The sequence below is a fragment of the Heliangelus exortis genome, chromosome 11 (genome assembly GCF_036169615.1).
Source record: "Heliangelus exortis chromosome 11, bHelExo1.hap1, whole genome shotgun sequence".
NCBI classification, from domain to species: Eukaryota; Metazoa; Chordata; class Aves; order Apodiformes; family Trochilidae; genus Heliangelus; species Heliangelus exortis.
This window is the reverse complement of record NC_092432.1, coordinates 7,103,799-7,116,773: the sequence shown is the minus strand read 5'-3', so window position 1 is coordinate 7,116,773 and position 12,975 is coordinate 7,103,799. Positions and strand designations below refer to the sequence as shown.

Sequence of the window (12,975 nt, the reverse complement as noted above, 5' to 3'; positions counted from 1 at the left end):
TGACTTGTGCTCCCCATTAACAAGGAGCAGGTTAATAAATTTAAATCAGACAAATTTAACCATCCTGGGGCCACTTTAATCAAAAGCCTGACAAGGCCAACCTGAAAGAGTTGAGCAAAGAAAATAAAGCACAGCTGACACACAGAGGATGCCATGTCCTCATCCCTGGGCAGCTCCCACTTTATCAGCACCTCCAGTACCACCATAACTCCTTTCCACTGCACTCCTACTGGGCTGATCACGCTGTCCTCCCAACACTCCTCAGTCACCCAGTGTCTCAGTAACATTTCCCACTCCCCATGTGTCTATACTAGAGAAGGATTCAGAGTATTATTTATGGCTGTGTACAACAGATTCCAATTCCTGGTGAGCTTTGTGTTTTACCTGTGAGACTGGTAAAAAAAGAAACTCCAAAGGTACAGATTAATAAATGTACAAAGGATTAAAAACAGATCTGATAGGAAAGCAAAATGACCATAGCACCTGAAGCTATGAATTGGCCAGAACCAGAAAGAAAAATTAAGTCTTTCAATTTTTATTCATTACCCATGTGCCAAGCTCCCCGGTGCTTGAGCTCAACATCACTTCTCAAGCTGAAACATGTATGCATGGAGACTGTGCAAAACAATAGGAGTTACTACTGGGAAAACCTACACCCTCTGGTCCCTTAATTTGTTATACCCAGTTGTTGCTTTTGAGTTATTTTTTTAGCATGGAAAATATTGACAAACAAGCCCTTCCATCAGGCAAACCTCTTAACAGACAGAAGGGCATGTCACACAAGATGAGGAAACTGAGAAGCAACTGCTGATCAAAGCCACACAAAGCAGCACTAACTAGGCTAAGTGTGTCCCCAAAAGCCATAATTAACCAAACTGCTTAAACAAAACAAGCACATAACATGATTATTTAGATTTGCCTAGAGGCATCCCCACAGCATAAAACATGGTGTGTTGCCTTGCTGTTCTTCTGCTTCATAAAACAGCAAATATTTTCATCACTGAAGAGAAATGGTGTTTACTTTTATAGTCTTGAAAACTTCCGAGACCCTGTGTTGCTTTGCCTTGACACTCTTTCCCCTCCAACTATTTCTATTTCAGTTCAGACAGCTGTTTTCTACATCTTTTGTTTTGACAGAGTTCAGTTCATTCATGCATAGATCTAAGAAGTCCCCTATCTTACTGTATTGCAAAATGTCAGAAAAAGAGTTGTTTAGTGGCATTACTTCATAGCCTTTTGGTCAGAACTGCAAGCTCCTACTGAATTCATGTAAGATCACAAACCAGCAGATTTTTCTTTTTCTCTCATATATAGTGGACTTCAGCCACATCACTGGGATTTGATGCTGAATGTAACAATAGCCTGAAGCATTCAAAACAAGTATCTGTCCAAAGTATTCTTAGGTCTTCCACGAATCTTTCAGCAAATTGGTGCTGAATAAGTAAACCAAGAGTTGCCTTCACAGACAATTTAATGATCTTGGAAGCCTCCCAGAATCCTTTTTAACACTGCAAAGTGCATTCTGATACACACTGAAAGGTGCTCCAGAAAATGTCAACGCCTCCCAACATTGGTACACTTATAACATGATAATCCTTAAAAGCAGTGTGACCCTCAGGGTTTTACTGCATTGGTCAGTACTGTGTTGTAATTTCCTCATGATCCTCATTTCAGCATCTGTGCCTCTCAATTGTCTTGAATATAGGCTGCAAATCCTGCATACACAGAGCGCATCTGTTCTCCTCTGCTGTACCATACCTGGAACAAAAAAGGTTTCCATCCAGGGCTAGGCCCAAGGACTGTAAATGGTATAGAGTCTAGAATAATATTAATATATACAATTATGTTTCCATCTTGTGTCCAGTGCCAAAGGTAAAAGCACCTCTAACTATTCTTGCTTTAGTTCCATTTGTACAGGCCTGTGATTTTCTTAGAGCATTTTGAATCCTGATGATTGTATCTGCATGATTACAGACCTTGGTATGTTGTGGGGTATAATAAAAAGGCACAAAATATAATAAAAAGGTATGAACTTGGGATGATTACACTCTAAACCTGAACCAGGAGAGATTGCAATAATTTTCACCAATTCTTACACTTGAGCTTTCTTTTAGTTTATGCATGTAGCATGGATAACATGAGGATTGCTACTCAAGTATCAACCCATGCACCTGAAAGATGAATCCCACAAAGAGAAACCTGGTTCAGATTACCGAATCCCTTTGGATACTTCTAGCCTAATGTCTCAGTCAGACAGTGCCATCTATTTGCTTAACATCCAAAAAGACCTCAAGATAATTTAAATTTCCACACTCCCTCAAAGTTCTCAGCCTGTATTATTGACCTGTGAAAATTGTCATCCTCCATAGAAGTAGCAAGTCACTTAGGCTCTCAAATCAAAGCTAACCCAGTGTGATCCTAACCAGAACCTACTTCTCACTTGCTGTTGATTACTGATATTTGCATATCTGATTCTTGTTAATCAAGGCCACTGAGGGACTAAATCTTTGACTTTCACAACGAAAAACAACCACCTCTAGATAGAACATGGCAGTTATAATATTTATCATTATAATTTATCATCAATAGACCATAATTAGGACTCAGGCAGAATGCAAGGAGCTATATTGTGTCCAGACAGATCTACCAGAAATGTGGTTTCTGGTGGTTTAACCAGAATTCTTCAACAGATGTTCACAGCCAGGAAAAAGTGAACTTTTACTTGATTTTTTTGAAATCTCAAAATAAATACATTTGGAAAAATAAACAATTTTTTTTCTAACTGATTATTTAAACACAGTTCCTTGCATAGTTCCTTGCACAGTTCCTTGACATATTTGATATCAAACTTTGTATCTGTTTCAGATTTTCAAAGAAAAAAAAATCAGTGAAAAAATGGTGTCAACTCTCCTCCCTCCTCTGTGTAAATCTGTAATTTTAAAAAGTGTTTTAATGACTATTGCACATGTTTAGATTTCTTCTTCCAAAGTCAGGCAGGCAAGAAACTTAGCATGTTCACAAAACAGGCTGTCATTGCCAGTGCTGACAGGACCGCGAGCCGCCAGCACATTTTTTAATCCTTCATTTGGCTACTTACAGAATTGCTCCAAGTCATCACTTTTTTTAGAATCTGGCATGGCAGTGATCGTGAGCAACGGGCATGGATTTCCTCCTAGTGTCTGGCAGAGCGTCTGCTGCCTCCAGTAAACCTTCTTGGGGTTTCTATTTTGTTCCAGGATATCAAGATGGGACTGGGGAAGAAGAAAGGAAGCAAATTTATAAATGTATTCGCAGTCTATAAAATCTGATTTTATTCCACTAGCTGTATGCTATTATTGGTACTCATTTCACCTCTTGCTAACTTCCCACCTTCTCTCTTCTGCCAGCTAATATCATCACCTTTTACATCCTACAAATATGCATGAACCATTCAGAATAAATCCCAGTTTACTTAAACTGCAGGAGACTACTACTCTTACATCACTTTACCTGAACAGTTCCTAAATGTTTGGGTTTTTTTTTTTAGTATTAAGAAACTTCTATGCCTACATGAGGGAACTGCCTACTCCTTGTATTTTAATAGGGGCTGTGTAGAAATGTGAGAAAAGTCACCATTTTTGAGCATTTATAAAACAGGTTAGCTGTCAAGCATGTGCCAGTGAAACTCGGGAACAACTCCACATCAGAGGCGGCCAAAAAGTTTACATCAAAACATTTTGTACAATCAGTAGTGGGAAATTTGAAGAGCACGCTTCCAAGAAGTTATTTAAAAAGGAGCTTTTCTTCCCTGCTCCCCACAAAGTTTATGGCAGCTTTAAACAATTCTTAAGCGCAACAGCTTCTTGAGAAGTTTGAGAAGAAGAATTGGCAACTTAGAAAAAATGCCTTTTTGGAACAAATTCTGATCGCCTCATTAGATACATAGTCACTTGCCACCCACACACCAGCTGGCGTGTAGTTCTATGTTTACACTGTAATTGAAGTGGCAAGACTACTATAAGTAATCCCATGGCAGAGTATTGCTAAGTGTTGTAGAACACCAGTTGTCTCTGGCTTGATAGGAACAGGTAAACTACAGCATGCACACTCGTGCTACAGGACTTGAACCAAAACACTGATTCACTGGACAATCCTTACATGGCAACATTTTGTCTTGGCAAGTCAGGGCTAAATTTTAACCATTGTTTATGGGACAAGATATTCTTGGTCCTCAAATCTTGGAGCTCACTGTCTTTCAAACTGATTTCTCAGTATCCATTTGAATGTAAACACAGAAGTGAAATTTACCGTTGGCTATGCCATAAAACAATTAACATACTGCTCTAGAATGTAAATTCAATTATAGATGGATGTGACAATCTTGCATGGATAGACAGAACTCAATATAATCATTTACTTATGTTCTTGGTACCCAGTGAAACTTAATTTGATAGAGCTGCCACAGATACTTTAGCTGGATATCCAAACAATTAACACTGGGATGTAAAAATAGATAAATTACTGCTCATAAAACAAATGTAATTACTAATGGACAAAAAGTAATGAACTGTACAGTGTATTTAGTTCAAATCAGATTCTGCAATATGTATTTCTATAAATATTCCTGTAACTATTAAATATATATGATATTTAAAAGCATTTTCACATTACTGACACCATATACAAGTTTGTCTTCTTCCCTAAAGCACTATGTATTTAATTGAGCTCTTGGGATTGTAATCACTTTTAATTTATTACTGATATGTAAAAACAAAATACTTCACCAGTGGACAAATGGTTTAAAATGAAAACTACTAGTGTAAAACCTGATTTAGTTTACTTATTGTAGAAATTAAAGTAACGTGGAGTTGTGTAAATTGCATCACTCGACATTTTAAATTAGTTCAAGCTAAAATGCTTTTTTAGAATTATTACCAAACAGTTGCTTTGACTAAAGAGCTGGTTATGACAATCCATTAGTTTTTTCCATCCATCATTCCCCTTTACCAAACTTTATGGTCCTTACTGAATCCAAGTTCATTCAAACTTTTCCTGAGGCCAAATTCCCTTTAACTTCAATGAACATTTTATCTGAAGAGGCAGTGAAATACTTCACAACTTGGCCCTGCAAGTAAAGGAATTATATCTTTTTCATCTCTATTCTATTCATTCAGGAGGAGGAGAGATATTCAGAGATTGCCACGGCATACAAACTCTCCAGCTCTCTCTTGCTTTCATGCCAGCAGACTATAGAAATCAATAACAGTAAAATAATGATGAGGCACTGCATTTCAGTAATAAAAGCATGGCGGTGAAAAGTCCACTCAGTTCTTCAGTATTGCACTTGCCTTTTCCCCCACAGACAGTAGTATGCACATACTTGCAAGGCTCAAGGTCAGACCCCACCACTGCAGCATATTCTCTTCCTCATTGATTTTTGAGGAGTAACTGGTACCCATAAACATAGTAAGAAGCAAGCTGGTAGGGTGTATTTGGGACCATGAAGGCTTGATTGGTCCTCTCCCAGTTATTGGAAGCAGTTTCTTTGAACATCTATAATGGGATGCAAGACAGTTGACAAAGGACTGTTGTTTGAGTGGGAATTAATCTACACCTAACTATGCTGGAGAGCTGAGCAGCACAGTTATTAAGAGGCAGAGGATGTTTTTTTCCCTTTAAAGCACAGTCTTTCATATCTGGTAATGGCAAACTGACACCATTGTGAAAAACAGAAAGAGCCTCAACTTACCCAACCCACACCAGCATTTTACACCCAGAAAAAATGCTGATAAAAGAAACCGGGTGGAGAAAGGGAACTAACCTACTGCAACTGTGTGCCTTCTTTTTAAGTAATATCTTTCTTATCTTTAGCACCAAAGTAAAGCTACTCCCAGAATCATTTATGTCCTTTCTGTTATTCTACCTTCCTCTCCAACCTTGGGACCTTCTGCTTCAGTCAAAGGTAAAGAAAGACACATTTCCTGGAAAATTATTTTACCATCTACCCCTGCCTGGAAGACTGTAGAAAACAAAACTTGTTTGAAAAAACTTGTTTGAAGCAAACTTGTTACAACTGAATAATACAATCTACACCTTGGAGTTCTACATTTTTGTTTTTGTACTGGTAAGGATGTGACAGATCTCTCCTGACACTCCAAACATAACAGAGGAAACAGCCAATGAAGTATTCACATGAGATCCAGTGCTGTGGTATTGCTGGGTGCAGCTCTGAAAGCTGAGCTGTAACCACTGTCAGAAGGAGCAGGGGGGGAGCTTTCATTTATGACTTGTCATGATCTTTAGCCCCCTAACTTCCCAGCCCAACCAAACTGAGATTTTTTGTTTGCATTGTCTCCTGACAGGTAAAGTACTAATGGCTTGTATCCCAGCTTATCACATACAGAAAGTTCTCTATGCTTTTATCTCAAGATCTCAGCCCAAGGCAGCTCCAAACTGTCAGGACCATGAGCTTATCTAGGTGGATATATCAATATTACCATCATTGAGGAGTAAGTGTAGGGGTAATGGTAGGCCAGATAGCAGACATCATCTTCATGAGGGAACTTGATGCTGAAGGTGAGTGTGTAGTAGCATTTTCCTCTTGGACCTCCTCCTGCAGCTGCACTGCAGCAGTAGTGGTTTCTGGAGAAAGAGGGAAGTAGACAGTTATCACTTCCAGATGCACATTTGTAGCATCCATGAAAGAACGAGGTGTCCAGAGAAGTGTCGACTCTTGAATAACTTTTTACCTCACACTGTAGACAGGCCCAGTTGCTCCCTAAAAGACAGGGAGCTGAGCTTGACATGGAAGCCAGCAGAGCAGGGGCCTCACCAGCCAAGGTCCCCTCTTACAGTACCTGAGCAGGTGGTACCCAGGCTAGAGGGGGTTCAACCACACATTCAGCTCATCAGACAAGTTTGTGGTGATGAGTTAGGTCTGGGATGAGCCAGGAAGCCTGTGCATGGGTCAGGATGCAGATCACCAGAGTTCATAGCAAAGCTCAGACACAGACACAGCAGTGACTGAGCTGGAGCTTCATTACAACAGGGCTTAGGCCAGGACAGAGCTTAAATAGACCTCTTGTGCTCATGGCACATGTGGGGGCCCTGGGTGAGGTTGGTCAGGGTCTCCAAGGTCTGCTAGAGCACTCACAGGCCCTTGTTACTCTATTAAAACTACAAAATCCTAAAGTAAGCATCTCAACCTAGTCCCAGGATCAGATCGTTTTGCCAAAGATTTTAATAGAGGTGACTTTAGGCTGAGTAAGAAAATTTGCTCTCAGCAGAGATAGGGAGACAATGCATGCATTTTAGGGAGAAGCCCCACAGCAAATCGCATCCATAAATAAATTTCACGCAATATTTTTCCTACATTGCACCAATTATGCTGTTGCTGAACCCTCTGATTCTGAAAGACTGTGAGGTTTCTTTGACAAATGTTATCATCAACGTTGCATTAAAATGCAAAACAGAAGAGGCAACCAAAAGATGCAATTTCAGCTCCTGAAATGTACAATACTAGTTTATTTTGCTTCTGTTCATTTTTATTCAAAGAGGTGGTGGGAAAAAATAATTATTCTTGTCAAATTCTCCAAAATAATCAGCTCTTTTTCATAAAAAAGACACAATACAATGCTGCAGTGTCTCCACCTGAATTTGGTAGTTAGAAACATGCAAGGGGAGTGATACTGACTGCATCAATGGATAGCACAGGAACACTGAGTCCCAGTGGTGAACTGAAAAGCCTACGATTTTATTCCCAGCTGAACCCTTCACCCCAACCTTTCATTTGCAAATAAACCACCTTAATACTGGACAAAGAAACTCAGAGGAAAAAAATAAACGCAATGCACTCATAACTATAGAAATATCTACTTAGCAATTATATGTGTATTTCAGCGGATCCTGGATTTGAGACACTTTTGTTTTGTTTTTTGAGTCAGGACAGTGAAATTTAATCTATTTTAGTTTTGACAGTGAAGGATAATTAAGAGCAAATTTTTTTATACTGCATAAGGAAAGTACTCCTCACTACCGTCTATTATATTCTTCGTCACTTGGATAGTTAGATGATCTTATTCATAAAGAACTGTCAAAAGTGCTGAGATCTTCCCATCAAAATTCATATTTGTAGTCAGAGGTGTGGGAGGAAGCACATCTTTGTGGGCAGATACTGCCTAAAGAGCCTACACACTAGGGAAAGTATTCCCCCCTCTCTTTAATTCTCCAGTAAAGGCTTCTCCTTCTGTAGACTGAAATTGTGCAGCCAAAAATATCCTGCCTAAAATATCACTTTACCCAGATGTCTTGCACTGCCAGACACATCTGGCCTTGATGTTACACTGGTAGTCAATGGTCCCTGCTCCCCACAGTGCTCAGATTGCAGTGTCAGGATCCTGAGGGTATCAATACACAGCACCCTCACTGGGCTCTTAGCAGCACATCACATTCTTCTTTTGACCTCCTCTGCAGTTCCAACAAATTGTCCACCCAGAACAGATGTTTCCAGACTTCTGAATCACTTCTTGACACCTACTTCAGTCCGTAGCAAATTATGTGGTAGCAACAGAAAGCTCACAAGTGGTTTCCTTGAATCTTCAATATTCTTTGCTCATGTATTAAAAGGAAGAGCCACCTGGGTGCATGCAGTGTAAATGATCAAAATGATCATTCCTAATGCATACAATGCTGCATATAATCTGGTCTCCTCAGCATCCATCATATAATTCAGTATCTGAATCTTTCTTAAAGAAATAATAAATAAATAAATAAATAAAAATGCTTTTTCTTCCTTGTCTCCCCCTCCTCCTCCTGCTATCACTCCAAGATGGCTCTATTGCCTCCTTGATCCTCCATGAGGCTGACAGGTTTTTTCCTTAGCCCTTCACAGCACTCGACCATACCACCATGAAGCCCAAATTAACAAGCAAGGAATAGGGAATGAAAAGGCCCCTAGCAATACCTGGTCCTCACCAGCTTATTTGTGTTCTCTTTTTAAAAAAAATATTCACAGTCTCACGTGCTCTCGAGAATCTAATACTCTGATTATTGGAAAGAAAGTAAGAGACCAAACTGTGGGGGTTTTAATCAGCATGCAAGCTGTATCTGCTGTGTCTTTCAGTCACTTTGTAATAGATCATTTTGCTTGCTGCTCTTCAGGAATAATGTTCAAGTAGTATATTAACAGTGTAGCAGTGATGGAAAGTTAATTAATAATAATTATGATACTACTTATCACTTACTCTGCACAATCTTTTTTCTTTTTTTGAGCTTAGAAGACCTTTGCAATTATTATCTAACTAAACTTATTTCTCTTTTATCTATTCCCGTTCTTTGGGTGGCAGGCAGGGGAGACTGAAACACAAACAGGTGAAGCCACTTTGGCCAAAGCTACATTGGGACACAAAAATGAAAAGCCCTAAGTGGTATAAGAATAGCATCTCATGTTGATATTATCTTGAGCCTTCCTTTCTGCAGCACAAGGTACTGGTAGGTGATGGAATACAGCATTGTAGCAACTTAGGTTAAAATGGCAGAAGAAAATCTCATTATCCAGATTTCTGGACCATTTGAAAACAGAGTCCAAATGGAAAGTCAACTATTTATCACTTCTAATCTGCCGATGCATTCCCTTTGTCCAAAATCCTATCACCTGGAGTCTGGTATCCGGACATGACTGCTAAGTGCAATATGTGTTGTTAACACCTCAGTTCATACCTCAAAAAAGCAATATTTAACAATTTATGGGGCATGGCTGTTACCTCGGAGTCTGCCACACTGGAAACTGGAAAATGCATAACACAACTTTCTTTTCAAGGGCCAAATCCATGCTAAGGAAACTTTATTTCCCCAGAATCCCAACCGAAGCAGAATATTCCCTCAGGCATCTTGTTATTATGGTCTTCAGTAACACTTTAGAGGTCAGGTGCTCTCAGACAGTGATGTCTCAAGTCCTCTCTTGTAGATATCATTAGAACTGAGATGGAACTTGCTGGACTTGCTATGATGATGATTTCACCAAATGTGATTATAAAGATGCTGAAAAGAGAGGACTTAATTCTGACACTTCTGATATCGCCAAACAGCCAAGTCTTTAGTGGAGATGTGAGAACAAAACACTCCATGTACCTCATTACTATCTGTAAACTGACTATTGTCTGGAAAAGCTGAAGGCAACATAATAAGCTTAGAATGAGCCGTGAAACCAAAAGGCTCAAACACATTGTCACCAATTCAGCACCCTGCTATTGTTCCTTAAATAATTTGCTGGGAAGGAATATTATTCACCTCATAAAAGCTGCCAAGACAGCAAGTGAATTAGATGATCCTATAGTAACTGCAACTTTGTTTATCATGGGTGTATCCTGCCACTACATAGAGAGGCAATAAAATAGAGCAGAGATGCCACTCAGCTTCCTTTTGACAAGAGCATTGCTAATATTCTCTGTAACATAAGAACTCTCATGAGACATATGGGAAAGGTATGCAATGAACAACATTCATCTTCATGAGTGAACTCTCCCATCCTCAGTGGAGATAAATGTAAGCAGAGATCAACCAACATGCATCTTCTGAACAAGCCTTTCCTCCCACTGTCCTTCAGCTCAGAGCTTGCTCTTAATAAGAGCCTTGCTACACAAGCAATTAAGGGCATCTTTGAGTTCCTCCTTACTTTTGTAAGTATATAGCTCTTTTCCTGTATTTACAGATAACTCAAGGGGAAAGTAATGAGATGAGGTTCACTTCAAAATGTGCCAGTCCCACTCCAGGATACCTGTGACCTGGATACAAGAAAATTAAGCAAGCTCTTTCCTCAAAATACAAGCAGCATGATATGACAAGAGCAATCCCATCTCTCCTGATCTGAGCAGCTTTCTTCACATTCCCTTCTACATACAGCTTCTCACAACTAGGAATTTCTGTAATCACTGAAACAAAAAGAGTTTCAGTAGAGGTGAAAGTGCACTGACTTATGTGCATGAGCATTCTTGTACGTATGAAAAGGTGCAAACCTGGAATAAACACTGAATGAGTCAGACAACAGTGATCCTTAGATGACTATGTTGATATATAATTCAGTGTACAGTTAGAAAACACAGAGTATTCCAAATCAATAAAACTCTGCTCTGTCACATATTTTGAATAAGAATCTGATTGCAAGCTTAATTGTACAATCATGGATTAATCTTGGGAGTCAGATGCTGTTTAATCACTGCACAACAACTGCCTTGTTAATGACATGAGAAGCCACTGTATAAATCAGCACATAAAGTTTGCCCAGCCAGAAACCCAAGCTCCCAGAAGCCAGAGGTCACTGCCATGCAAAGGGAAGCCACTGCAAACACATTATGTTAACTTCTCAGGTAGAAAAGGTTAGGTGAATAAAGCTCAGTGAAGACTACATGGAACCAAGTTAAATAACTTCTCAAATTGCTACAGAGAGGATGCCAAGTTGAGAGAGGATAATCTGAGCCTTCAGTACTGCACTGTCCCATTTTGCCACCCCCCTCAAAAAACAAAACAACCAAAAACCAAAACAACAAACAAAAAACCAAAACACAAAACAAAAACACAAACCAAAAAATTAGGATTACTTGGATTTTTTTTTTATATCAACACATTTGAAGTTCTGCTACTTCTGGAAGGCAGCCCACTGTCACTGGATTTGTCTCATCAAATCCACCTGTGAACACAGCCATCTTTCTCTTTTATTTCCCCACCAGTACACACTCACTGGGAAGTCAAAGCTCTCTGATTCAAGGAATAAGGAGCAAGAACCAGACAGTGTACAAAACATGTGTGTATGTAAAACACACCCACCCTATATATGCATAAGCCCTTCTTTAGCTACTCGACTCCTATGTCACTTAGAAAAGTTGATGGTATGCAAAAGCAAATCAATGATTCTACTCATCCCTTTTCTGCCTGAACAAGGAAAAAAACCAACCATGCTACCTTTGGGGTTAAGCTTTATTATTTCTGGCTGTATCAGCAAGGTCTGAGCATCCCTCCTTCTGAGAAAGGGAGTTGTGCACATGCCCTGTTTCTCCCTAGACATCTAAGATTTCTCTCGGAGCTGTTCCCTAAAGTTGGAAGCACACAACCACAATGAACTAACACCAATTTATAGACATTGGAAAGAGCTGGCACTGGTCAGCAAAGGTTAACAACATCAATACAGTTTACACGAGAGGAACAGAGGGGAAAAGACACCACAAATTGTTTACCAAAAAGGTACTTACTTGTAATAACAGATATCCTGGCCTGCCCGAAGCCAGCGAGGCCTGCCCTGGAGAGCTTCCTTCACTGAATACATCACCAGCTGCATGCCTACATAAAACAAGAGAGTTTCAAGTGATGTGACTTTCCTGGCTGGAAAAGACAGGGATGGGGATGAAATACTAAACAAGAAGCAGCATTATGTTGTCTGTGTTCACTCTGAAGATAGTATATGCAAAGTAAATATGTTTCCCAAAGCCCTCTGCTTTCTTCTGTTATAGAAATATCTGTACACAAAGCACCTCCAGCAGAAACGAGCTGAATGGATTTCATTAGAAAAGAAATTATCTGACTGGCCTTTTGCAAGGGAGGACTTCCAGGACTTTTGTTTGCAAACAGATGAAGGAAAAGAAAATAATAGGAGCAAAGGAAACAACAAGATCAGTAAATTTGGTTAGTCTCATATTTTATGCTTGGCTGCACTTTTATTGAATCCTTTATCCTGCTAGAGCTTGAGACCTGTGGTGCATCCAGTACCATACCTTCAGAAAGTAGCAAGAAAAAACAAGTCTATGTTCTAATCTTGCTATTAGACCTAAATAACACCTATGTTTTATAAATGCTGCTAGTAGTAGCATCTATCTTTGCACCATATTAAACCAGAAGATGACTTCTTCCTGACCTCCAAAACATTATCTTTTGGCCCAAGGTAAGCAGCTTTCCCTGATCTGAGCTGTGCATACAACACTCACAGGTCCATGAAGCCAGCCCACCTGC

The 12,975-nt window shown here is 39.5% G+C and overlaps 1 protein-coding gene across 2 annotated transcripts in view; it reads right to left on the bottom strand.

Annotated features, from left to right (window-relative positions):
* The window catches only part of AGBL1 (AGBL carboxypeptidase 1), a 272,982-nt gene that overhangs the window by 191,764 nt on the left and 68,243 nt on the right, over positions 1-12,975 (bottom strand). For both annotated transcript variants that reach the window (XM_071754302.1, XM_071754304.1), the window contains exons 15-17: positions 12,222-12,309; positions 6,477-6,621; positions 3,098-3,251 (exon numbers count right to left, since the gene is read on the bottom strand). In XM_071754302.1, coding sequence (XP_071610403.1) covers positions 3,098-3,251; positions 6,477-6,621; positions 12,222-12,309 — 387 coding nt within the window. The remainder of the gene's footprint in view (positions 1-3,097; positions 3,252-6,476; positions 6,622-12,221; positions 12,310-12,975) is intronic.